The sequence below is a fragment of the Macaca fascicularis genome, chromosome 16 (genome assembly GCF_037993035.2).
Source record: "Macaca fascicularis isolate 582-1 chromosome 16, T2T-MFA8v1.1".
NCBI lineage: Eukaryota > Metazoa > Chordata > Mammalia > Primates > Cercopithecidae > Macaca > Macaca fascicularis.
In genome coordinates this window covers 70,315,735-70,339,017 of record NC_088390.1, presented here as the reverse complement: position 1 = coordinate 70,339,017, position 23,283 = coordinate 70,315,735, and the positions used below count along the sequence as shown (strand labels likewise).

Here is a 23,283-nt window from a genome sequence, read left to right as displayed (position 1 = left end):
CCTAGAGGACTTGGCCCACAGAGCTTTATTGGAGGGATCCACACAAAGGCTGTCCACTCACTTCCATAATTTCTTGATGGACATGTTTTTCTCACTGTCCTTCTGCATGACCTAGGGGTGGGGGAGAAAATGAATGTTAAGTTACGAACGCAAGCATGCCCTAGCCCACTGCCCCAGAGCCACCATCAGCAAAGGCACAAAGATGGAGGCCTATACCTTGGCTACTGCCATCTCAAAGTCCTCCTGAGTGACATGGACTCGCCGTTCTCGAAGGGCATACATGCCGGCTTCCGTGCACACGCCCTGAACAGGAAAAGGAAGTTGAGGCCCCACTGCTGTGCCCCTCATCTGTGGCCCTTGAGCCTAGAGCTTCCTGCCTCTGCCCTGTTTTTGGTGGGTACTCCAATTACCTTCACTTCAGCCCCTGATGCTCCTGGCATGAGCTCAGCAATTTTTCTCAGGTTGATCCCGCGGGTCAGGTTCATCTTCCGAGAATGAATCTTCAAAATGTCCAGCCGGGCCTGGAGATGGCAAGGAAAGGCCTGAGCCCCACACCCCACCCCTACCCCCACTGCCAGAGCCACTTTGCACAGTGCCCATCACAAACCTCCTCGTTGGGGGGTGGGAATTCAATTTTTCTGTCAATACGCCCTGGGCGAAGCAGCGCCGAGTCCAGGATATCAATCCTATTAGTAGCCATGATAACCTGAGCAGAGAAAGCGGGTGAGGATCAGCTAAGCTCTTCCTCAACCTGTGTGGCACCCAGGCCTTCCCTGGGCCCATCCCAAGGCTGCTACCACCTTACCTTGATGTTCTTGGTGGCCTCAAAGCCATCCAGCTGGTTGAGCAACTCCAGCATTGTGCGCTGCACTTCACTGTCCCCCCCAGAACCCCCCTCCAGCCGCGAGGAGCCGATGGAGTCGATTTCGTCCATGAAGATGATAGATGGAGCATGTTCTCGTGCCATGACAAACAACTCCCTCACCATTCTTGCCCCTGTGTGGAGGCCGAGCTGGTGTTAGGGAGCTTATTAGCTCCCTAACCCCCTACCTCTTGCTTCTCACGTTACTGGCCATGGTTACCTTCCCCTATGAATTTCTGTACCAATTCAGAGCCAGAGACACGAATAAAGGTACAGTCCGTATGATGAGCCACAGCCCGGGCCAACAGCGTCTTCCCAGTGCCTGGAGGTCCATACAGCAGCACTCCCTACAGGGGAACAGCAGCACTCAGGACAGAAAGCTATACCCCTGATCTCATTCAGTGAACATTTACCGAGTGCTGAGTGCTGGATCCCTTGCTAAATGTTAGGGATACCAAAAAAAAAAAAAAAAAAAGAACATCAAGGAGCTGTTCTGGAGCTTATATCCAAAACCCACCTCACTGCCCTAAAACACTTCCCCCGCCACTCTTCAGGGGGAGGGCCAGCCCAAGAAGGATGCAGCCTATCCTGGTGCCTCCCCGACCCCTGCAGTAGGGCTGGCTGGGGCAGGAGTAGTAAAGTACAGCTTGGCCCTCCTGGAGAAGCCCTGCTCCTCACCTTGGGCTGAGCAATGCCCAGTGCTTCGAAGAGCTCAGGATGCTTAACAGGCAGCTCGATCACTTCTTTGATCTCCTTGATCTGTTTGTCCAGTCCACCAATCATCTCATAAGTCGAATCTGGTACTTTCTCTACCATCATCAGTGACACTAATGGGTCTACCTTGTTGGGCAGGATCTTGTGCAGAGTGTAGCTGTCATTCCTTAGAGCCACCCGGCAATTGGGTGTCACCTGGGTGAAGGGGGTGAGTTTCAGAAGTGGTACAATAAGAAATAAGAGCTGACCCCACCACCACCTCACCTGCTACACTCACGTCATTGATGTCAATGTTTTTGTCCACGTCTACAACAAATTTGCCTTCAGGATGTACCTAAAGAAAGAAGAGCTCATGATCTTCCTTGACAGCCACCAAATCACTAACCCTACCCAGGAAGACCTTCGAGAATCCCACAATACCTTGACAGAACACAGAACCCTGTCTCCCAAGGCTACACACAAAGGGGTGGGAATCCAGTGCAGACTGAGCTGGTTGGTCCCTGGGGTCATGCTGCTTTTACCTTGACCAACACTTTCTTCTTATCCATGGCCCGGACTACTTCCCCCACATAGGAGCCCTGTTCCTGCAGCAGCTGTAGCTCCTCCCGCAATAGGCGAACTAGATGGCAAACAGACACAGTGGTCACCTAGCTACTCCTTTGGAGTTTCCAGGACCCAATTCTACATGCATGAGCTAAGCATCATTCTTAAGTTATTAAAGGAAGACCAAAGATAAAAATTCATGTATTTAAGGAGGCTACAATGGAGCTCGGGAAAAAGAGATGCATGTGAAACTACTAGATGACAGGGAGAAAACAGTAAGCACTGCTGTGAAGACACTGTGCAGGGAGGTTAGGACAGACCTCAGACAAACTGCCCACATGCGGCTTCCCATCTTTCCCCACTCACCTTTAGCATTTAGTTCATTCCTCTGTGCCTGCAGCCTCCGGAGGTTTTGGCTCTTATCATTCACAATCAGCTGTGGCAGACAAGAGACAAATTCCATTACTCAAGGGCAGGAGACAGGAGGAGGTAGGATCTTGGCCAAGACCTCACAGGTCAGAATGAGCTGAGGGAAGGGCACAGGGCACCTGTGTGTTGTTTCAGATTCTCCAGTATGATTCTAATGACCCTGCCCTGTCCTCCAAGAGTCCCTCTGGAGCTTATGGCAGCCATCAAAGAAGGCTGCTTGTCCAATTCTGGTCCAGGAATAACAGAATCTAATGGAGAAAAGTTACAGCTGGCTCATGTAACACCAAATTTCTCACAGGAAGGCAACATCACCTAGTGGAAAGAGTGTTAGGTGAGAAGTCTGAGTTCTAGCCCAGCTGCTGTCAATCAAAAGCAAGGTAAAGCTCAGGCAATCTATTTTAAAAAATCTAGATCTGTTACCAAATGGCACATGGGTATAGCATCAGCTGCCCTGCTCCTTTTCAGGACTACTGAAGTGAACGAATAAAAACACATGAAAAAGCATTCCAAAATGGTTAACTAAACATAATACCTGCAAATGCACTTGGAATTCAGAATTGTTCTTTGTGGCTTTCCCCCATCCAATTTATATTACAGATGACACTTGAACAACGCAGGGGATTAGGACGAAATTGAAAATACATGGACTTGTCCAAAGTTAAACTACTAACAGCCTACTGTAACATAACACTGTTAACACTAACAGCCTACTGTTTATGTTGTTGGTAATGTTTACTACTGGAAGCCATACCTACTACTGAGAGTCACACCTTACTGCTGGAAGCCTTACTGGTAAACATAAACATTTCATTAACAACATAAACGGTCCTTTTTCTATGGTTTAGCGCTTTAGGCTAGCGTTCTGGGTTGCCCAATTTCTTTCATTCAGTCTCTATGGAATTAGCATTATCCAGATGCCTCAATGATGCCTTTCCTCACATTCTCACTTCACCCTCACCCAACCTCTTGGTGATAAATTTCATCTCCTGAGCTTGTTTCCCTTTCATAAGAATCCTTTTCATTCGGGCTTCTTCCAAAAGGGCTGACCTTTGGCTAGAGGTACCTTTTCTGTTAAGATTTGACTCTTGAAAATGTTTAACAAACTGTGAACACTATGACCCTCAAAGGGGTGGGACTGGAGGAGAACAAGAGATTGCTTACTTCTGATACACACACCCTACTAGCTAAGAAACAAACAAGAAAGGAGAAGCAGCAGCTTCTTCCACTGCACTCCCAGTGGAATTAGATGGATTTGTGGAAGTCCGTTTCCATCCCCCATCATCCCGCTTCCTAGCTCTCTCTGAAGTCCGTCCTCACCTGGAGTTCTTCAATCTTGGACAGATAATATTGGCGGAGTCCGCTGCCTGCCTTCCCCTCCTCCAGTTCCATCTGAAGACACAGAGTGAGTCTTAAACGACAGGTTAAACATCCGAGGGGATAAAGCCACTTGCAGGGCACTTTGAATAAGGTTTGACACCAGGTAGCTTTGCGTAGTAAAAAAAGTTTGGACTTCGGAGGCTCAGCATCTGGGTTCTAATCCCTCCCTCCCTGGGAACCCTCCATTTTCCCACGACTAAAATAAAAAAATGGGAACGCCGCCTACCTTGTACGACTTTTAGGAGGACCGAGAGGCGATATGATATACACGGGGGCGCTTTGCACTGCGTGAAGCGCTCTACAAGCCCGAGGTGTCGTTACTGCCGACGGAGCAAGCGGAACGGAGCCGAAGGACTGGCGTCCCGTCTCCTGCGACCCGTGGGCCGGCCGTTCCCGCGCCCATCGCTCCCCTCACTCACTCCGCTTCTACCGCGTATTCCTCTCCCAGCCTTGCCCTGACTCACCGAGGGCGGCGCTGACACAGCAGATCCAGTCGCAGGCAGCGTCCAGCCTGGACTACTCCAGCCACCTCCGACCCACCCAACCCTCCTGCCCCGGCCCGCTCTCCACTTAGATTACGCTCGCTCCGCACCCAGCCCCGTAACCTGCCGGGCCGCCACTGCAGCCGCCATACCTGCTCTGGCCCGTCAAGCGCCATCTTCTCTCTTCAGCAGAGACCGCCGGCATCCGAGTCCCCTTTGCGCGCAGGCGCGGAAGCGGAGGCTTGTGACCTGAAGACCAGGCAGAGAAGAGTTCCGGGTCAATGGGCGGGGTGCGCGGCCAGACCACACTAACTAAGGGGACCATGATGGGAGGGGCGGCTACGAGAGTTCAGGGGCTTTGGAGGGGGAAGAGGAAGGAGCAGAACTCCTCAATGTTGCCTCATTGAAACTATGTTTGTAGTTCTTGTAATGTGCCTTCCTAGTCTCAACTTTCAACTTACAAAATCCGAGGACAGAGTACCGAGAACAATCTATGGCCACACTCAAAATGGCGGAAAACCTCGAGCCAGGGACGCAAGCGGAAGCGGAAGTACGTTTGCTGCATACATGTGCGGTTCCGAGTGTGGAGAAAGCGGCCGTGGGTCTAGGTAGAGTGTGCGGAGAGGGGAGCGGAGTGGAATTGCTGCGGGAAGTGGGAAACTGAAAGAGGAATCTGGTGATCCGGAAAGAGACGTCCTCAACTTCTACTTTCTCCCCAGATTGAGCGATACTCCCCCATTCCACCATGGGCAAGAAGGGCAAAGTTGGCAAGAGCCGACGGGACAAGTTTTATCACTTGGCGAAGGAGACGGGTGAGTCCAGATTCGCTCAGTCTGCGTGCGAGCGAGCGAGCGATCTCTGCCCGGTTCGCCTGCTCTTTCTGACCATTGTGTACCTCTCCTGCAGAAGGGGTAGTGGGTTGCGAGGCTGGAGAAATCCTGCTGGTGATGGTGAAGCCCTCTGCGCACTTGGTTGTTTTGTCCAGGTTACCGTTCCCGATCTGCTTTCAAGCTGATCCAGCTCAATCGCCGCTTTCAGTTCCTGCAGAAAGCCCGAGCCTTGCTGGACCTGTGTGCTGCGCCAGGGGGATGGTTCGTAACACTTGCCACAGGTTGCTCCTGGTGGCCGCTTTCTGTGTTCTGAGCTGCGATGGTTTCCAGTTTCATTGCGGGAGAGGAATCCCGAATCCCGGTCCCCTTGGAGGCCGTTTCCTTTCTTGACTGCAGAGAAAGGACTTGGAATACGTGCCTATGATATGTTCTGGCCAGTGCACGTAACACCAGGGATGAGAGGTCAGTTGCCAAGAGGGGGACAAGGATGGCTGTAGGTTTTTAAATTCCTATTCCTTTTATAGGCTGCAGGTAGCTGCCAAGTTTATGCCTGTATCCAGCCTTATTGTGGGTGAGTAACGGACAGCTCTCCTTGATGTTTTAAGGGGTCGGTGTATAAAGTACTTTGTCCTGTATTTCTCTCCTCCCTGCTTGAGGCAACCCTTTAGAATACTCTGACCTGATTTATTCCAGGAGTGGACCTGGTTCCAATCAAGCCTCTCCCCAATGTGGTGACTCTCCAGGAGGACATCACAACAGAACGTTGTAGGCAGGTAATAGGAGTCTTTCTCTTCCTTCCCCCTTTATACGGAAACATCCACATCCCTGAAATCCTCTAAAGGCAATTTTTTTCTATTTACCATGCTTTGAGCACATTCTTGCCTGACATTTGTACAAGACCCATGGTATTCGTAGTGCCCACTCCAACCTTTATTTAGAGTCAGGGATAAAGGTGTTTGGAATTGGGAGAAGGGCAGAGATCTTTAGTGAAGTTTTTTCCTGTGAACTCACTGTCAGACTGTAAGCTCCATGAAGGTAGAGACATACTGTTTTTGTTTACTATTGTTATCTCCTGTGCCTGGTAGAGCATTTGGCCCATAATGGGCACTCAACAAATAACGGGATGGACAAATGGTTGAACCAGGGCCATTCCTGTGTTTGTGTTTCCATAGTTCCTTTTCTTTTTAGGCCCTGAGGAAGGAGCTGAAGACCTGGAAGGTTGATGTTGTGCTCAATGATGGGGCCCCCAATGTGGGGGCTAGCTGGGTCCATGATGCTTACTCACAAGGTACAGGGAGTGTGGTGTTTGGAGATCAGGCAATGGTGGAGTTGGGTGCATGCCCTCCTGGGCTGCAGTGCCTCAACTAATTGTCTCTATCCTACAGCCCATTTGACACTGATGGCTCTGCGTTTGGCCTGTGACTTTTTGGCCCGGGGTGGCTGCTTCATCACAAAGGTTTTCCGTTCTCGTGACTATCAGCCTTTGCTATGGATCTTTCAGCAGCTGTTCCGCCGTGTCCAGGCCACCAAGCCCCAAGCCTCTCGCCACGAATCTGCAGAGATCTTTGTAGTCTGCCAAGGTGGGCATCATTTCCTTTCTCTTGATCCAGCCTCCCAACTCCCAAAGCACACTTTTTAATATATCTTGTCATTTTTAGGATTCCTGGCCCCTGACAAGGTTGACAGTAAATTCTTCGACCCCAAATTTGCCTTCAAGGAGGTTGAAGTTCAGGCTAAGACTGTTACTGAATTGGTGACTAAGAAGAAGCCAAAGGTGTGTTTTGGGGAATGGGGCCACCCTTGGGTCCTGGAACTCTGGAGAGGTTGGGCCTGGTGGGTCCTACAGATACCCAGAAGGGACTGCCCAATCTTCTCTCTTTTTCTCCCTAAGGCTGAAGGCTATGCTGAGGGCGACCTCACTCTTTATCACCGTACCTCAGTCACTGACTTCCTCCGAGCTGCCAACCCTGTCGACTTCCTGTCTAAGGCCAGCGAAGTGAGTCTCCAGCCTTGAGGGACATGAGGTAGCCCCGGAAACATGGCCTGAGAATCTCCCGACACCTTTCCCTCCTCCCAAACAGATCATGGTAGATGATGAAGAGTTGGCACAGCATCCAGCTACCACTGAAGACATACGGGTGTGCTGTCAGGACATCAGAGTGTTGGGGCGCAAGGAGCTCAGGTATGCAGCGGGGTGGGCATGGGGGCCAGGAGCCCTGGAGGCGGGAAAGGCCATGATGTTAGATCTCTGGGAAGAGGATATTGCTGTGCTAAAGGTTTGGGGTAGGGGCCTGAGCCTTTTGGTTTATGTAGCTGAAACCTGAAAAGGTGGATAGTGAGCCTAAAACAAGGGGGCAGGGACAAAGCGGGAGATGGCAAGATCAGTAATAGTATCTCTGGGGCAGGTTGCTACTAAACTGGAGAACAAAACTTCGGCGATATGTGGCCAAGAAGCTGAAAGAACAAGCAAAGGCACTGGACATCAGGTGAGGAGGGAACGCAGCCAGGCAGGTGTGGACGGGGTGTCCAGGGAAAGAGCCCAGGAAAATAACCCAACTCCTGGGACTGTTTTGCCAGCCTCAGCTCTGGAGAGGAAGATGAAGGTGATGAGGAGGACTCAACAGCTGGGATCACAAAGCAGCCCTCTAAGGAGGAGGAGGAGGAGGAACAACTGAACCAGACCCTGGCAGAAATGAAGGCCCAGGAGGTGGCGGAATTGAAGAGGTGAGAGGAGCTGGGGTGGAGCTTGGAGTCCACCAATGCAGGGATCCTCTGTGAAGATGGGAGAAGAAAATGCAAGGCATGGATAGAAACTCTTTGGAGCTGGGCCAGTTTTACTCCCTGAATCCACCCCCTCAGGAAGAAAAAGAAGCTGCTGCGTGAGCAGAGAAAGCAGCGGGAACGTATGGAGCTGAAGATGGATCTGCCTGGGATTTCCATTGCAGACGAGGGGGAGACTGGCATGTTCTCCTTGCGCACCATCCGGGGTCACCAGGTGAGGTGGCATTGGGGGTGCAGGCTTAGGAGACATAAGAATCTGTTTGGGTGTTTGGAGGTTGGGGGTGTTGCATGTCTTTTTAAGTTGCTGAATGATAGGCTGTGGTTGCTGTCTTCACCACAGGGTGCCTTGGTGAGTCTAAAGTCACAAAGAAACATAAACCTAAAAGGATGAAGTTAGGTAGATAGATGACTGTGATACATTATTCTTGAAGAACTAGAACATCAGAAAAGAACTTATAATGGATGCTGCCAGGTTACTTGAGTTACAAGCACAGAGGAAGAGAGGGTCTCCCTTAGAGGGGAGCAGCATTCTTCAGTTCATTGAGACCAAGTGAGCACTCACATTAGGCTGCTTCCACTCAATACTGAAGAACATGTTTTTCCAGACAAAATCAGGGTCACAAACAAAATGAACTTCTGTGGTTTATATGTGGAAGTGTCATAATCAAGTCATCTTTGTTGTACAGGAGGCAGGAGAGCATGGTGGCCCTAGAGCAGACACAGGCTCAGGTTTCCTTCCCAGCTCTACTACCTGGAGCTGTGTGAAGTGACTGAGCTGACTACCACTTATGCTTGCTGCCTCCCACTTATCCTTGCTGCCTCAGTTTCCTCGTCTGTAAAATAATAGAACCTACCTACTAGAGTTTTTGTGAGGAACAAAAAAAGATAGGTGTAATCCCTCATATGTGATAAACACTCAAGAAAGAGTAGTTGGGGTTTTTCCTTTGAGACAAGATCTTGTTTTGTCACCCAGGCTGGAGTGCAGTGGTGCCATCATGACTCACTGCAGCCTCAAACTCCTGGCATCAAGCAATCCTCCTGCCTCAGCCTCCCACAGTGCTGGGATTACAGGTGTGAGCCATCATACCCAGCTTAGTATCTCTGCATGAGGAAAATAAAAGGTTCTGACAATTGGTTTAAGTGGGACAGTTCTGTTGGATGTATGTTGGCTGGGCCCCTTTTATTCAGTGGAGACAGATTGCGTAGATGGTATTCTCAGGAGGTGATTGAGATGCCATCTGAGGATAATTTTTAAAGGAAAACTAGTGTTGTAGAGTATGTTAAGATTTGGTGCTATATGGGCTGTAGGGTACCTTCCCATAAGACCCATTTGTGATACCACTGAGACAAGACAGCTCAGTGGGATGGATCAGTAACATAGCCTAGAACAGGATGTTGTAAACAGGCCATTCACTACCCTGGATCTGAGCTTTCCCGTCTGTGAAAGGATAATGGATTTGCCAGTGTTCTTCCTAGTGTTGCTGAGCATAGACTGAGGTGAGAGACACAGAAAAAAAACAGTATGTTTCCTTTTAAATAGTTCACCTTTGTTTCTGTTACACTTCAGCTATTAGAGGAAGTAACACAAGGGGATATGAGTGCAGCAGACACATTTCTGTCCGATCTGCCGAGGGATGACATCTATGTGTCAGATGTTGAGGACGACGGTGATGACACATCTGCAGATAGTGACCTGGATCCAGAGGAGCTGGCAGGAGTCAGGGGACATCAGGATCTAAGGGACCAAAAGCGGTAAGGGGCACGTGTGCGCGCCAGAGGGAATGCTGCCACTCTGAGGCAGCGTTGGGGTGGGTACTGCCAGAGCCTAAGTAGGGGAGCAAGGGCACCAGCCATTCTGGGTCTCTGAGCCCCCTACTTTCCTTTGGGTCTACAGTGTGCGATTTACTGAAGTAGAAGATGATAAAGAGGAGGAGGAGGAGGAGAATCCACTGCTGGTACCACTGGAAGAAAAGGCAATACTGCAGGAAGAACAAGCCAACTTGTGGTTCTCAAAGGTAAGGAGAGGCAGGGGGCAAGACTGCCAGATGAGTCTTCCCTGGGAGAAGGGCAGCTGATGTTCTCCCATCACAGGGCAGCTTTGTTGGGATTGAGGATGATGCAGATGAGGCCCTCGAGATCAGTCAGGCCCAGCTATTGTTTGAGAGCCGGCGCAAGGGACAGCAGCAGCAGCCACAGCAGCTGCCACAGACACTGCCTTCCTGTTTGAAGACTGAGATAATGTCTCCCCTGTGTCGAGATGAAGCCCCTAAGGGAACAGAGGCTTCTTCGGGGACAGAAGCTGCCACTGGTCCTGAAGGGGAAGAAGAGGATGGCATCTCAGACAGTGATAGCAGTAGTAGCAGTGAGGATGAAGAGAGGTGAGTGGTTGCAGCTGAGAGAAGGGATGGAAAGGAAGCAGTGGCTTGAACCATTTCTCTAAATTGGGGGTTCTCAATCTTGGCTGCAGATGGGAAGGGTTAAAAATACTGTACTGACGATCCTGATTTAACTGGTCTGGGGTACAGCCTGCGTGGCAGGATTTTTGCAAATTCCATGGAAGTGCGATCTTAGTACAGAGTGGTGGAATCACTGAGTCCTCCCCTCTTCACAGCCGGGAACCCCTCCGTGGTAAGAAGCGAAGTCGTGGGCCTAAGTCAGATGATAACGGGTTTGAGATAGTGCCTATCGAGGACCCAGGTGAGAGCTCTGTATACAGTGGAATGAGAAAAAAACCACTGGACGTGTCAGTATTGGGAGTTGAGCTTTGACCTTTCTCCTTCCCTCTCTAGCAAAACATCGGATACTGGACCCTGAAGGCCTTGCTCTAGGTGCTGTTATTGCCTCTTCCAAAAAGGCCAAGAGAGATCTCATAGATAATTCCTTCAACCGGTAAAGGGGCCAGAAACTCATCAAGAGTGACCAGGGTCTGGTGGGTAAATGGGTTTTTTCTTTTTTTTGAGATGGAGTCTCGCTCTGTCACCCAGGCTGCAGTGCAACGGCGCAATCTTTACTCACTGCAGCCTCTGCCTTCCAGGTTCAAGTAATTCTCCTGCCTCAGCCTCCTGAGTAGTTGGGATTACAGGCGCCCACCACCATGCCCAGCTAATTTTTGTATTTTTAGTAGAGACAGGGTTTCGCCATGTTGGCCAGGCTGGTCTCAAACTCCTGACCTCAGGTGATCTGCCCGCCTCAGCCTCCCAAAGTGCAGGGATTACAGGCGTGAGCCACTGCGCCCCGTCCGGTAATTTCTTTAGAAAGCCTGGAATGTTGGATATTGGACAGATGTTCCTTTCCACTCAGGTACACATTTAATGAGGATGAGGGGGAGCTTCCAGAGTGGTTTGTGCAAGAGGAAAAGCAGCACCGAATACGACAGTTGCCTATTGGTAAGAAGGAGGTGGAGCATTACCGGAAACGCTGGCGGGAAATCAATGCCCGTCCCATCAAGAAGGTGGCTGAGGCTAAGGCTAGAAAGAAAAGGAGGGTAAGTGATGGGGCCTCCAGAGATTGGGGGGGGGGTCGGGGATGGGGAAGAGGTCACCTGACAGGTTCCTTCTGCAGATGCTGAAGAGGCTGGAGCAGACCAGGAAGAAGGCAGAAGCCGTGGTGAACACAGTGGACATCTCAGAACGAGAGAAAGTGGCACAGCTGAGAAGGTAATGGGAGGACACCACAAAGGTACACAGGGCTAAAAGTGCAGCAGAAAGCAAGCCTCTAACCTGTTCTCTTCCCCCTGTAGTCTCTACAAGAAGGCTGGGTTTGGCAAGGAGAAACACCATGTCACCTATGTTGTAGCCAAAAAAGGTGTGGGCCGCAAAGTGCGCCGGCCAGCTGGAGTCAGAGGTCATTTCAAGGTGGTGGACTCAAGGATGAAGAAGGACCAAAGAGCACAGCAACGTAAGGAACAAAAGAAAAAACACAAACGGAAGTAAGCAGAGCTGCCAGGCTCACCAGGAGAGCATGGGGACTAGGAGGAAGGGTGTGGCATGGCTCAGTCTGGCCCCCTTGATAACCAGCCCAGCCCCTGCTCACATCACAGCTGTCTGAAGAACAGTGAGGCGGGGTGCCTAGAACTCCCGTGGTGGTCTTCGGCGGAGAGGACGATGTCCTCCTGCTTGCCTGAAGGAAGGTCTCCCATGAAAGCACTGCTGAACTGTGTTGACAGACCCACGACCCTTTTTTTAAACTGTTAAGGGGAAGTTCAGTGTTGGAGCGACACTCGATGTAGTCTACACCTGGACATGTGGGCCCCTTAAGCCTTCCCCCATCCTATTCCTGAATAAAACCAGGATAATGGAAGAGTTGTCTTTTCTGACAGTTTTAATAAGCACTTCCCTACATCTGAGTACGCACACTGTGGGCGGCACTATTCTAAGATGTACCAACTCATAGTGAGACAGAAATGACAAACGATCCACAGGTCCCAGTAGTAAAACATTTACTAGAGAGCAAGCAGAAAGGAATGCACATCTTAAAGAAACCTTCACAAAGTCACAAAAGTCAAAGTTTGTATATTTCTTTTCCTTTTATAAACAACATAGAACAAAAATCATCAAAATCATTTCAGCAAAAGACTTTTCTATCATTGGGGCAAGTTAAAAAAAATACAATGAAATAGAAGAAGAAGACACTTTAAAAGCTCTTGTTGGGTTTTTTGTTTAATTTTAAATTTAGCAACACCATCTCAGACCTGGAGCAATCCTAGAACAGTTACCAGGATCACCTTTTCCCTTCAATCCTTGTGGCTTCTGGGAATCTTCAGAGCCTGGGTCTGGAAGGTGTTTCCTACATGTCTCAGGGCTGGACGCAAACATGGCTGGGGACCTGAGCATCAACTCCCATTTAGAATCAGACATCTCCCTTCCCTGCAAATGTCTACAACTACCAAATTGCTCCCCAACAGTTAGTTCAATGGATTGAGTTTGCAGAAGCCAACTCCTAAAAAGGGGACTGCCTGGCCATACAACTAAGAAAAAGAAGTCGATTTATAGATGTTTATAAGGTGACACCTTAGTAAAAAATATAAGCTACGTATAATATAAACCTAGAGTGAGTTTTGTGCCCTAGAAGGCCCTTTATCCCAAGATAACCTCAACTTACCCTCATGACAACTCACCTAGAGGCAAAGGAAGCTTCCCAGCTCTACTTCCAAGGACCAAAGCAGCTTCCCAAGAAAACATCCGAAAATTCCTTCTGATGAAGGGGTAATGTCTCCAAGCTCCAGCTCTCCACTAAGGGCAGGGGGTCCTTACACTTTGGACCCCAACCCAGCCCTGAGACACCTAGTTACCGAAATCTTTCTAAAAATTAAGGACAACTGATTTCACACTTCAGCACATCCCCTCTAACTGTCCCATCGACTTTTCTTGCGTTTAGGCGGCTCTGGGACAGCAAAGCCATCAGCTGTCTTATCTGTCTTGCTGTCCACCTTGTCCATCTTGCTGCTGTCCACTTTGGGTTCCATCTTGGGCTCCATCTTGCTCTCACGATTACAAGCTTCTTTCCTGCTTTCCCCATTCCGACCGTCATTTGCACCCCGGTTCTCCCCATGCCGGCCTGCGCTTCCTCCATGTCTGTTCTCTCCATGCCGATGGCCATCAGTGTGACGGCTGCTGCTTTCTGGGTGGCGGTATCCATCTCCATGGCGACCACCATCTCCATGACGTGGGCCATCGCTATGCCGATTGCCAGTCTCTCCGTGACTGTGACGGCTGCTGCCCCGGTTCTCATATCTCTCTCTTTTCCCGTTGCCGCCCCCAGTCCCTTCTCGGCTGTTATTCCCTGAAGCTGTGTTGTTGACTCCCTGGGCTCCAGCAGATGGGTAGGTCACAGGGGCACCACTGATGTTGCCAGTATTGCCAAAGCCTGGAATGCCCTTGGTGGCACTGGCAACAGGGCTGTCAGGACTGTTATGGCCCTGTTGTGCTGAGTTAGTTGGAACAGAATTCAAGCTCCCTGCGCTAGTCCACCCACTTGCCCCAGCAGCAGAGCTTCCAGCCTTCTGATTACTTAAACTGGCTGCAACAAAGTGACTCTTGTACTGTGACTGAAAGAGAAAGAGACATCAGGAGTAGGTAAGATAGCAAATTCAAGAAACCTGAATATACAACTTGGCAAATGATGAGGTTTACAGAAACACTATGCTATCTTGGCACTGTGACTTTAGTGTCCCGCTGGCCCCACAGTATGGTCCCTTTTTTTCTTGTGCTATAAAGGAAAACTTGTGGATCTCTGTGGAGAGATGGACCCCCAGTGTTCTGAAATGTACTTTTATAGCCTGATTGGCTACAATAAAGCATCTGTGTATTTAGCACATTTATCTGTTATTTACCATTCAAAACCAAAAAGTTCTGAAAACTTAAAAAAAATTTTTACGCTGAAATTTAAGTTTGACAGCAAAACCTGCCTTGAACTCATTCTATCGATTCACCTTAGTGTGACTATCAGTACATTTTGCTTCAGAAGTGAGTTGGAGGTGGGCGCCTGGGAGGTGGGCAATACTGCAGGCTGTTGGGAAGGGAGGGAACACACACCCTGCTGCAGGACAACAATCCCAGGCCCTGAGTGTGACTCAAGTAGACCAGCACAAGGGGTTCTCTAGATCAATTTGCATGTCCAAGTAAGCTACTGTTAGGTTTATATTCAAAATCCAAGCAGCGTGAAGACCCTAAATCTAGCATCAAGCCTGTAAGCCCAGCTACAACCAGGAAAACTAAGCCCCTCTTGTCATTGCCCAAGAGTTACTGCTGAAAGTGCTTTTAATGAAATGCTTATTTCAGACCTGGAAAGCTGCTTTCATTGCCGTTAGTCGATCTCCCATAGCTCCTGTGGAAGGCTTGTAGGCCTCATAATTGCTCATTACATTGTTATTTCCTCGGTCCTAAAAAAAATAAACACAACTATGAGGATGAAAAAATAAGCAGGAAAGCTCACTGCCATAGACTAGCCCTCATTATAATGAAAACCCTTGAAGTGGGAGCTGCGAAGGAACTGGATACTTTTAGAAGGCTACTTCTGCTTTGTGAGAAAAGACAGTGACAATCATTTAAAAATGCTTATGCCCTCAACCCAGAAATTCTACTTCTTGGAATTAACCCTATTAAACAGAAATGCAATCAGATTATGCCCAAAGTTGATCATATATTATTTACATACACACATCCAATTAAGTAAGTAAAAATTATGTTAAAGATGAAAAGGCTCTGAATAGCATATTGTGTGACTGCTAAGGCCCTGAATCAAGACCATGAAGGGTCTGAATTTCAGCTTAAATGCTTGTCAGTGTAACTTTAGGTGTCTCAATGTTGTTATCTGTACTAACTTCCATTTGGTGGTTGTGAGGATTAACTGAGCTAAAATATCGGATTGCTTGGAATGGTCCTGGCACATATAAAGTGCTCAATAAATATTAGCTATTATTATGCATAATCATTATTATAATAATGTGGGAACAGAGTATGTAATTATCAAAGATGCCAAGCTTAACTCTAATGCTCCAGAAAAGTATACTGGCAGCTTTCTTCCCTGGCTTAGGAATCAAAGTGACAAAAAACAGGTAGTTAAGAAAGGCCACCAAAAGGGTACTTTTGTTACCTGGCTTGTGAGAAAAACTAGCTCCCAACTTGGAAATTCCTGATCTATTCCGGAGTTTAATGACAAGATATAGCTAGACTTTATAGTGACCCTATGGCAACATTTCCCTAACAGCAGGCTTTAGGCCAGTGTTGAAGGGCTGTAAAAGCAGACTGCTGGGCCCCAACTCCAGAGTTTCTATTCACAAGGTCGGGGGTGGGGGATGAGTTTGCATGTGCTGTTGGTCCAGGGACCACAGTGTGACATCACTGCTAATCTAGAATAATTTCCTGAGCAAGCCTAGTCAACCAAGTACACAAAGATGCTTCTTCAATAGAAAGTTACCATAAGAATGAGCACAGAATTGACTCAAATCAGATTAAATACAAATTCCCTTCTAGACAGGGTTTTAAACTCACTGAGGCTTTCCTGGGCAGATGAGAATATTCCTAATGACATTCAGGACATGAGACCAACCCTAAAGACACTACTGTAGTCTAGACTCACCATGTTCTCAGAGCCCAGGCCAGGCCGCTCCCTATAGCCTAGGCCTCCTCCACCAATGTTCAGCTTTTTTCCTTTCCCTCCTTTGAATCGAGATTTCCGAAACCAGGCATTCTGCATTGAACAAAATTCAAGGTTAACTCAAGGAAGGGAGAAAAGACCAGAGGAAGAGGATGAGGACAAAGAGGAAATTAAGTGGGAAGGGGGAACTCTTTGCTTAACTTTCAGCCAGCACATTTATGCTAAGGGAGGAACTGTTCACAGGAACCACAGATTAGTTTCTCCTTGGTAGCATAATCCACCAAATTTGAAAAGCGGCTGAGTTCCTTATCTAAGGCTTCCTATAGTGCTCCCTCCCTCAGGCTCTCCTGGAAGGGAAGTTGTTCAGAAAAGCTTCAAACACAAAGAGTCACTTTGGCTACTTCTAACTTCCTTGAGAAAAATGAGATTATTTTTTATTTCTCAAACCATATACTATTGGACATAAACATGTGGAGCTTAAAGAAATGGTGTGTTCAGAAGCAAAGGAAAAACGCTATGTGAAGTGAGGCTTATCAGAACTGACTATAGGGGCAGACTCCCAGAAAGGATGGTAGCCACACAACTGAAGATTTACCCACCAAGCCTAAAAGTTTTCATTGAACTTGACCACTGCCACGATACTACTCATCATATTTACTCATATTCTCTTAGGAATGCAGGGCGGTGGCTCACACCTGTGAATCCCAGCACTTTGGGAGCCAAGGCGGGCGGATCACTAGAGGCCAGGAGTTAAGACCAGCCTGACCGGCCGGGCGCGGTGGCTCAAGCCTGTAATCCCAGCACTTTGGGAGGCCGAGACGGGCGGATCACGAGGTCAGGAGATCGAAACCATCCTGGCTAACACAGTGAAACCCCGTCTCTATTAAGAAATACAAAAAACTAGCCGGGCGAGGTGGCGGGCGCCTGTAGTCCCAGCTACTCGGGAGGCTGAGGCCGGAGAATGGCGTGAACCCGGGAGGCGGAGCTTGCAGTGAGCTGAGATCCGGCCACTGCACTCCAGCCTGGGAGACAGAACGAGACTCCGTCTCAAAAAAAAAAAAAAAACAAAAAAAAAAAAAAAAAGACCAGCCTGACCAACATGGTGAAACCCCGTCCCTACTAAAAATACAAAAATTAGCCAGGCATGGTGGCACATGCCTCTAATCCCAGCTGCTCGGGAAGCTGAGGCAGGAGAACTGTTTGAACCGGAGAGGCTTCAGTGAGCTGAGACTGCGCCACTGCACTCCAGTCTGGGTGATAGAGTGTGACTCCATCTCAGAAAAAAGCGGGGAAAAAAAAAAAAAAAAGCAGATATCTCTGGGAAGGTTAAAGCTTTATCTGACAATCAAGTATTACCAGCAAAATAAAGTGCTTGAGAGGTAGGGCAGCAGGCTTGGGCAAAGTTCTGAGCACAGAAAGTCTGAGGTACAAAAAGAAATGGAAGAAAATGCCAAAGACAAAATCTGTCCTGTTTAAAAGGTCATTTAGGACTGGCTCTCTGTGCTCAGGAGCAGGGGAGGAAACATTATTCTCTTCTCTCTTGCAGTTCAGGTCCTTTACTCCTAGGACCAGAAACTCGGGCACTGCCACACTGCAGCTGAGTTGTACCAGTTATGTGAGCTGGCCTAGGCATTTGACAAACTCTTAACAGTTTCTGCTCTCAAAGTGTTCCAAACCCATTTGTAATTTGGGGACAGCATGGATTCAGATGACTCTAGGTTTGATTTGTTAGAATGCCTCACTTAGCTTTAGACTGGGAGCATACCTGGAAGATGGCAATCAGTGTGGTCAAAGGTCTAAGATCTCAGACTGCTGGGAATAGTTAAGAGGCACTATATAAGCCGGGCACGGTGGCTCACACATGTAATCCTAACACTTTGGGAGGCCCAGGCCAAGGCGGGAGGATCACCAGATGTCAGGAGTTCCAGACCAGCCTGACCAACATGGCAAAACCCCATCTCTATTAAAAATACAAAAATTGGCCAGGCATGGTGGTGGGCGCCTGTAATCCCAACTATTTGGGAGGCTAAGGCAGAAGAATCGCTTGAACCCGGGAGGCGGAGGTTGCAGTGAGCTGAGATTGCGCCATTGCACTCCAGCCTGGGCGACAGAGCGAGATTCTGTCTCAAAAAAAAAAAAAAAGGGGGGGGGGCGGGCACTATACTATACACATATTGTTTCAAAGACATCACACATTTTTAGCCCCCCAGAAGAAAAGTTTTATGGGAGAAGAGCACTAAGAACAGTAACCATCTTTGAGATTAAATTTACTCGTAAGTGTGCTATGGGGTGAAATTACAGGGACAGATTTTAGTACAAAGGAATAGCTTTTCAAAACAGATGTTGTTGAAAGAAGGAGAAGACCAGATAAGACTAGATGAATTTCAGTATCTCACAATTCCTATCTGTACCTCATAAGCCCCACATCCTCCCCCCCACCCAACTTTCTTGTCAAGTTTTTATGTTGTCTGCTCCAGGACTGCTAAAATGTCTTGGTCTTACAACTAGGAGCAACTGAAAGTGTGCCCAGTCCCTCACCTGCATTGCCAGATCTAGGAGTTCCTTAGAAACGTGTTGATTGGCTCCTTCTAAGTTCCGGACCAGGTCACCAGCAAAATTGCTGTCCTTGGGAGTGAGCAGGGTATAGGCCACACCTTTCTCACCCGCTCTTCCCGTGCGGCCAATCCTATGCGTGTGAGTATCAATGTCTCGTGCCACATCATAGTTAATGACAGTCTTAATTGAAGGAATGTCCAGACCACGGGCTGAAATAAAAAGCAACCACATTCTTTTATTCTTCATCTGTAGTCAAAGGATCAAAGTAACCAGAAATGCTAGTGCTCTAAGAAGCCACATTTCCTTTATCTAGGGGAAGTGCATGGGTTTGGTGAGCTGAGATACAGGCATGTTAAGTCACCACCATAGATTCCATGATGTTAGGCCTTCTAGTGTAAGGAACTTTTGTTTTTTATTTTTTTGAGATGGAGTCTCACTCTGTTGCCAGACTGGAGTGCGGTGCCATGATCTCAGTTCACTGCAACCTCTGACTCCCTGGTTCAAGCAATTCTCCTGCCTCAGCTTCCCAAGCAGCTGGGATTATAGGCACACGCCACCACACCCAGCTAATTTTTGTATTTTTAGTAGAGACGGGGTTTCACCATGTTGGCCAGGATGGTCTCGGTCTCCTGAACTCAGGTGATCTGCCTGCCTCCGCCTCCCAAAGTGCTGGGATTACAGGTGTGAGCCACTGCGTCTGACCAGGACTCTTATCTTTTGCATCAAGAATCTGCCATGCCCTCTTCTCTTGCACTGGGAATATATTTTTAAAATGTGTCATGAAGCTGAGAAGTTCTCTCCTTTCTGGGAATATCAGTGTTTAAGGGTAGTTATTAAAACTTGACAGAACAAAGCAGAAATAATATTCCAAAAACTGTTCTCATCCTGAGTGAAGTTGCCCAACTAAGCTGTGTATAGTAGATCAATGTAAGATATCTACTATATTCAGACATACAATAAGGGCATTCATTGCCTTTTTTCCCCCAGTGACTTCTAGCTGCAGGGATTCTTTTTTTTTTTTTTTTTCTTGAGACAGATTCTTGCTCTGTCGCTCAGGCTGGAGTATAGTGGCCGGATCTCAGCTCACTGCAAGCTCCACCTCCCGGGTTTAGGCCATTCTCCTGCCTCAGCCTCCTGAGTAGCTGGGACTACAGGCACCTGTCACCTCACCTGGCTACTTTTTTCTATTTTTTAGTAGAGACGAGGTTTCACCGTGTTAGCCAGGATGGTCTCGATCTCCTGACCTCGTGATCCGCCCGTCTCGGCCTCCCAAAATGCTGGCATTACAGGCTTGAGCCACTGCGCCCAGCCGCTGCAGGGATTCTTTGATCAGAGAGAGACACTAAGTGAAAAGTGGTGTCGGCCGGGCGCGGTGGCTCAAGCCTGTAATCCCAGCACTTTGGGAGGCCGAGACGGGTGGATCACGAGGTCAGGAGATCGAGACCATCCTGGTGAACACAGTGAAACCCCGTCTCTACTAAAACTACAAAAAACTAGCCGGGCGAGGTGGCGGGCGCCTGTAGTCCCAGCTACTCGGGAGGCTGAGGCAGGAGAATGGCGTGAACCCGGGAGGCGGAGCTTGCAGTGAGCTGAGATCAGGCCACTGCACTCCAGCCTGGGCGACAGAGCGAGACTCCGTCTCAAAAAAAAAAAAAAAAAAAAAAAAAAAAAAAAAAAAAAGAAAAGTGGTGTCTAGAGCTCCAGACTGTGATCCCTGTGCTGAACTGCTGCTTCCTTGGGGGTTTGGGAGGGGATGGCCAGTCAGGCCAATAGTCTTTCCATCAGCCTGCTCAGATATTACACGTCTTATACAGTAAGACAGAGTACCCTTATAGCCTAGGAACTTAATGTTGTTGAAAAATTCATACTCTACCTGCAACATCTGTGGCCACCAGGACTGGGATGTCCTTTTTCTTAAAGTCTGAAATGACCTTGTTTCTCTCACTCTGATCCATATCCCCATGGAGCAGCCCAAGATTATGACCCTCCTGTTTAAGGTTATTCGCTAGCTCTTCAGCATTGGCTTTTTTAGTAACAAAGAGGAGGACACTCCCTGAAGAGGTAAACTCTACCAGACGCCGGGTAAGCCAGTTCCATTTACTAGGTCCAGAATGGAGAATCTCCACAATCTGTGTCACATCTTCATTTGCCTGAGAAGGAAGAAATGAAACAGATGATTGTGACATTGGAGTCACAGGCCACCTAAACAAGGACTAGCATTGTATTTTCTACCTGCATCGAGAAGACCTTCAACAATCCAGTTCTCCTTGGGCCTTCCTTCAGCAAGTCAAGTGCAGCTCAAAACTCACCTCTCCTTTTCAATCACCTTGCTCTCCGCCTGGTGTATATACCTAATTTGTATGCCCCACTACTTTCTAGAGCTTTCCTTAACAATAACCATGGCAAGCAACTGAAGGATTCTTAAGCAGCCATAACTGAATTCCAAGTCCCAATTCAGAGAAATTTTCCATATAGCGCATATGTACAGGTAAGAAATGAAACCTGATTTTTGCCAGGCCTTTCAGGTCACCCTTTCCCTCCTGTGTAGGCCCCTCCCACAATAATTAAAACGTCAGTTCCAACCTAACACACTGTAGTATGCTTCCAGGCAGATCTTTTTGTCTCTTTGAAGCCTTTTTAAAACAATTATAAAGTTTTGAGACATTCAGTAAAACAAACAGAAAAGCAAAATGAACAAAATCAACTCGTACCCATCATCTAGCTTCTATGATTCCCAATATTTTGCCAGTCCTCTTTCATGTATCCCCACAACTTGCAAAATACCAAATCTCAAGCATGTTGCATCTATAAACATAACATCTTTTTTTATCTCAATAGTGAGAAATTAATTCTGTGTTCCATAATATGAGAAATAAACACATTAAGGTCCCATCCAGCCCTGTTTAGGGTTACCTCTCCAATATCTCCCTGCACCACTCGAATAGGGTCGATCAGGATGTCTCTGGCCAACTTTTCAATCTTTTTCCGAAAAGTTGCACTAAATAAGAGAGCTACAAGATAAGATAAATTCTGTTAGAGAAACAGTATATCTTTATGAATATCCATTAAGCTTCTTTGGCATTCAAGATTATTCAGTTTTTTTACATAAGCTCACCTGAGCTTTAAATTTAGTTTAAAAATTGATTCACTAGAGAAAGATTTGCTCTTATTCTATTTTTATTACATTTTTAGTTAAGACAAGTTGTCAGCATGGTTCAGAAAAAGACTCTTGATTTCAAATCAGCAGATCTGTACTGATCATTGCTTCTACCCGCTGATAAAACTGTATAATTTTGGGCAGCTTATTTAATTTCTGAGGCTTGCTTTTATCATCTATAAAAAGGAACAAGTTATATCTAGTGCTAAGATCCTGTCCAGCTCAGATAAACTCATTACCTCCCTCGTTACGGTTCTCACCAATACACACATGATCATTTTTACTTCCATAACTCTGAGTGCTTATAAAATAAATAAGTGTCCTTTTTAGTACAAATTTGGTTTAACGAAGGTGCTTCATACATACTCTGTCTGTCAGGACGAACATGACTTGCTATGGATCGAACTTGGTACTCTGGAAGAAGCAGAACAATAAAATTAATATTATAACCTGAAATACAGTTTGGGAAGCCTGGAAAAAGCCATTGTAGTAAAAGTATTCACAAGAAGTTGTAAGAATTAAGAAAATTAGAAACCCCAGGCCGGGCGCAGTGGCTCATGCCTGTAATCCTAGCACTCTGGGAGGCCGAAGCAGGTGGATCACCGGATCACTTAAGGTCAGGAGTTTGCAACCTGGTCAACGCAGCTCTCTCTACTAAAAATACCGAAAAAAAAAAACAAAAACAAAAAAACAAACTAGCCAGGTGTGGAGTAGGTGCCTATAATCCCAGCTACTCAGGAGGCTGAGGCAGGAGAATCGCTTGAAACTGGAAGGAGGAGGTTGTAGTGAGATCGCACCACTGCACTCCAGCCTGGGCAACAAGAGTGAAACTCTGTCTCAAAAAAAAACGAAGCTCCTAGACATATCGTTCAGTATAAAAGTGAAAAATTTTCCCTCCATCCAACTGGGCTAGGTCTAGCAGTGTTCCAATCAGTAAAGACAGCTATGAGGATAGGAAAGCAAAGGGCCTCGAATCATCTGACATTCACCTACCCAAGTACACAGACCTTAACCTCTATGATCAAAGGCATATGAATAAAAATAAAGACAGAGAAAATATTCCCCTTATATACAAAGGCACTTTGAAATTTCCTCAACCCAATAAAACCTAACATACTTTTCCAGAGAAAACTCGTAAAAATGTTCATCTTAGCTATATTTCTAGTCTAACCCCATCCAGGAGTATTTTTAGCTTCTCTCATGCTGAAAAACTATTCTAGAAAGACATGGGAAAAAAACTAATATCATGAGGATGGGGAAAGAAGAAACTGGTATTCAAGGCATACCAAATCCCATGTCAAACATTCGATCTGCTTCATCAAACACAAGGTAAGAGACTCTTTGAAGATTGGTAGCTTTCTTTTTCACATGATCAATCAGTCGACCCTATGAGATCCACAAAATGAACAGTAAGTATAAAGGCATTCACAGGGACTTTCTAAGCAGTTGCACTCC

General features: G+C 47.4%; 3 protein-coding genes across 11 annotated transcripts in view; 1 reads left to right on the top strand and 2 right to left on the bottom strand.

Annotated features, from left to right (window-relative positions):
• Positions 1 to 7: 7 nt before the first annotated feature.
• Positions 8 to 4,614, bottom strand: PSMC5 (proteasome 26S subunit, ATPase 5). Of its 6 annotated transcripts, none has more exons than XM_045375804.1 (13): positions 4,560 to 4,614; positions 4,152 to 4,400; positions 3,866 to 3,937; positions 2,486 to 2,555; positions 2,098 to 2,195; positions 1,854 to 1,910; positions 1,541 to 1,771; positions 1,083 to 1,209; positions 806 to 996; positions 608 to 706; positions 411 to 521; positions 217 to 303; positions 8 to 111 (listed from the first exon to the last, which is right to left on the bottom strand). In XM_045375804.1, exons 3-13 carry the CDS (start codon positions 3,935 to 3,937, stop codon positions 58 to 60), a joined length of 1,197 nt encoding a protein of 398 aa, XP_045231739.1. In that variant the 5' UTR covers positions 4,152 to 4,400; positions 4,560 to 4,614; the 3' UTR covers positions 8 to 57. The 6 variants fall into 6 exon arrangements, with proteins under 6 accessions (XP_045231739.1, XP_015293274.1, XP_015293275.1 ...); XM_015437788.2 differs by having other exon boundaries at positions 4,152 to 4,245; XM_015437789.2 differs by having other exon boundaries at positions 4,152 to 4,223.
• Positions 4,615 to 4,986: 372 nt separating this feature from the next.
• Positions 4,987 to 12,317, top strand: FTSJ3 (FtsJ RNA 2'-O-methyltransferase 3). Of its 2 annotated transcripts, XM_005584662.4 has the most exons (21): positions 4,987 to 5,015; positions 5,127 to 5,219; positions 5,393 to 5,498; positions 5,762 to 5,808; positions 5,931 to 6,010; positions 6,426 to 6,525; positions 6,623 to 6,817; positions 6,896 to 7,011; positions 7,129 to 7,233; positions 7,319 to 7,419; positions 7,643 to 7,723; positions 7,815 to 7,961; positions 8,097 to 8,232; positions 9,586 to 9,770; positions 9,913 to 10,033; positions 10,110 to 10,396; positions 10,630 to 10,715; positions 10,808 to 10,907; positions 11,319 to 11,502; positions 11,580 to 11,674; positions 11,758 to 12,317. In XM_005584662.4, exons 2-21 carry the CDS (start codon positions 5,153 to 5,155, stop codon positions 11,948 to 11,950), a joined length of 2,532 nt encoding a protein of 843 aa, XP_005584719.3. In that variant the 5' UTR covers positions 4,987 to 5,015; positions 5,127 to 5,152; the 3' UTR covers positions 11,951 to 12,317. The 2 variants fall into 2 exon arrangements, 1 of the variants encoding a protein (XP_005584719.3); XR_012426011.1 differs by lacking the exon at positions 10,630 to 10,715.
• A 122-nt stretch (positions 12,318 to 12,439) lies between these two features.
• The window catches only part of DDX42 (DEAD-box helicase 42), a 48,443-nt gene continuing 37,599 nt past the window's right edge, over positions 12,440 to 23,283 (bottom strand). For all 3 annotated transcript variants that reach the window (XM_065531845.1, XM_005584664.4, XM_074020097.1), the window contains 8 exons: positions 23,115 to 23,214; positions 22,195 to 22,242; positions 21,585 to 21,682; positions 20,545 to 20,821; positions 18,654 to 18,880; positions 16,098 to 16,208; positions 14,800 to 14,898; positions 12,440 to 14,064 (listed from right to left, as the gene is read on the bottom strand). In XM_065531845.1, the coding sequence (XP_065387917.1) occupies positions 13,363 to 14,064; positions 14,800 to 14,898; positions 16,098 to 16,208; positions 18,654 to 18,880; positions 20,545 to 20,821; positions 21,585 to 21,682; positions 22,195 to 22,242; positions 23,115 to 23,214 (1,662 nt within the window). In that variant the 3' untranslated portion in view covers positions 12,440 to 13,362. The remainder of the gene's footprint in view (positions 14,065 to 14,799; positions 14,899 to 16,097; positions 16,209 to 18,653; positions 18,881 to 20,544; positions 20,822 to 21,584; positions 21,683 to 22,194; positions 22,243 to 23,114; positions 23,215 to 23,283) is intronic.

Excerpts from the sequence above, each read along its gene's own strand:
- PSMC5 (XM_045375803.1), bottom strand. The coding sequence starts at position 4,612 with ATGCCGGCGGTCTCTGCTGAAGAGAGAAGATGGCGCTTGACGGGCCAG. Across the intron at positions 1,210-1,540 it reads TGGGCATTGCTCAGCCCAAG|GGAGTGCTGCTGTATGGACC; the intron begins GTGAGGAGCAGG and ends GTTCCCCTGTAG. Across the intron at positions 707-805 it reads AGGCCACCAAGAACATCAAG|GTTATCATGGCTACTAATAG; the intron begins GTAAGGTGGTAG and ends TTCTCTGCTCAG.
- FTSJ3 (XM_005584662.4), top strand. The coding sequence starts at position 5,153 with ATGGGCAAGAAGGGCAAAGTTGGCAAGAGCCGACGGGACAAGTTTTAT. Across the intron at positions 10,034-10,109 it reads CCAACTTGTGGTTCTCAAAG|GGCAGCTTTGTTGGGATTGA; the intron begins GTAAGGAGAGGC and ends CTCCCATCACAG. Across the intron at positions 11,503-11,579 it reads AGGCTAGAAAGAAAAGGAGG|ATGCTGAAGAGGCTGGAGCA; the intron begins GTAAGTGATGGG and ends TTCCTTCTGCAG.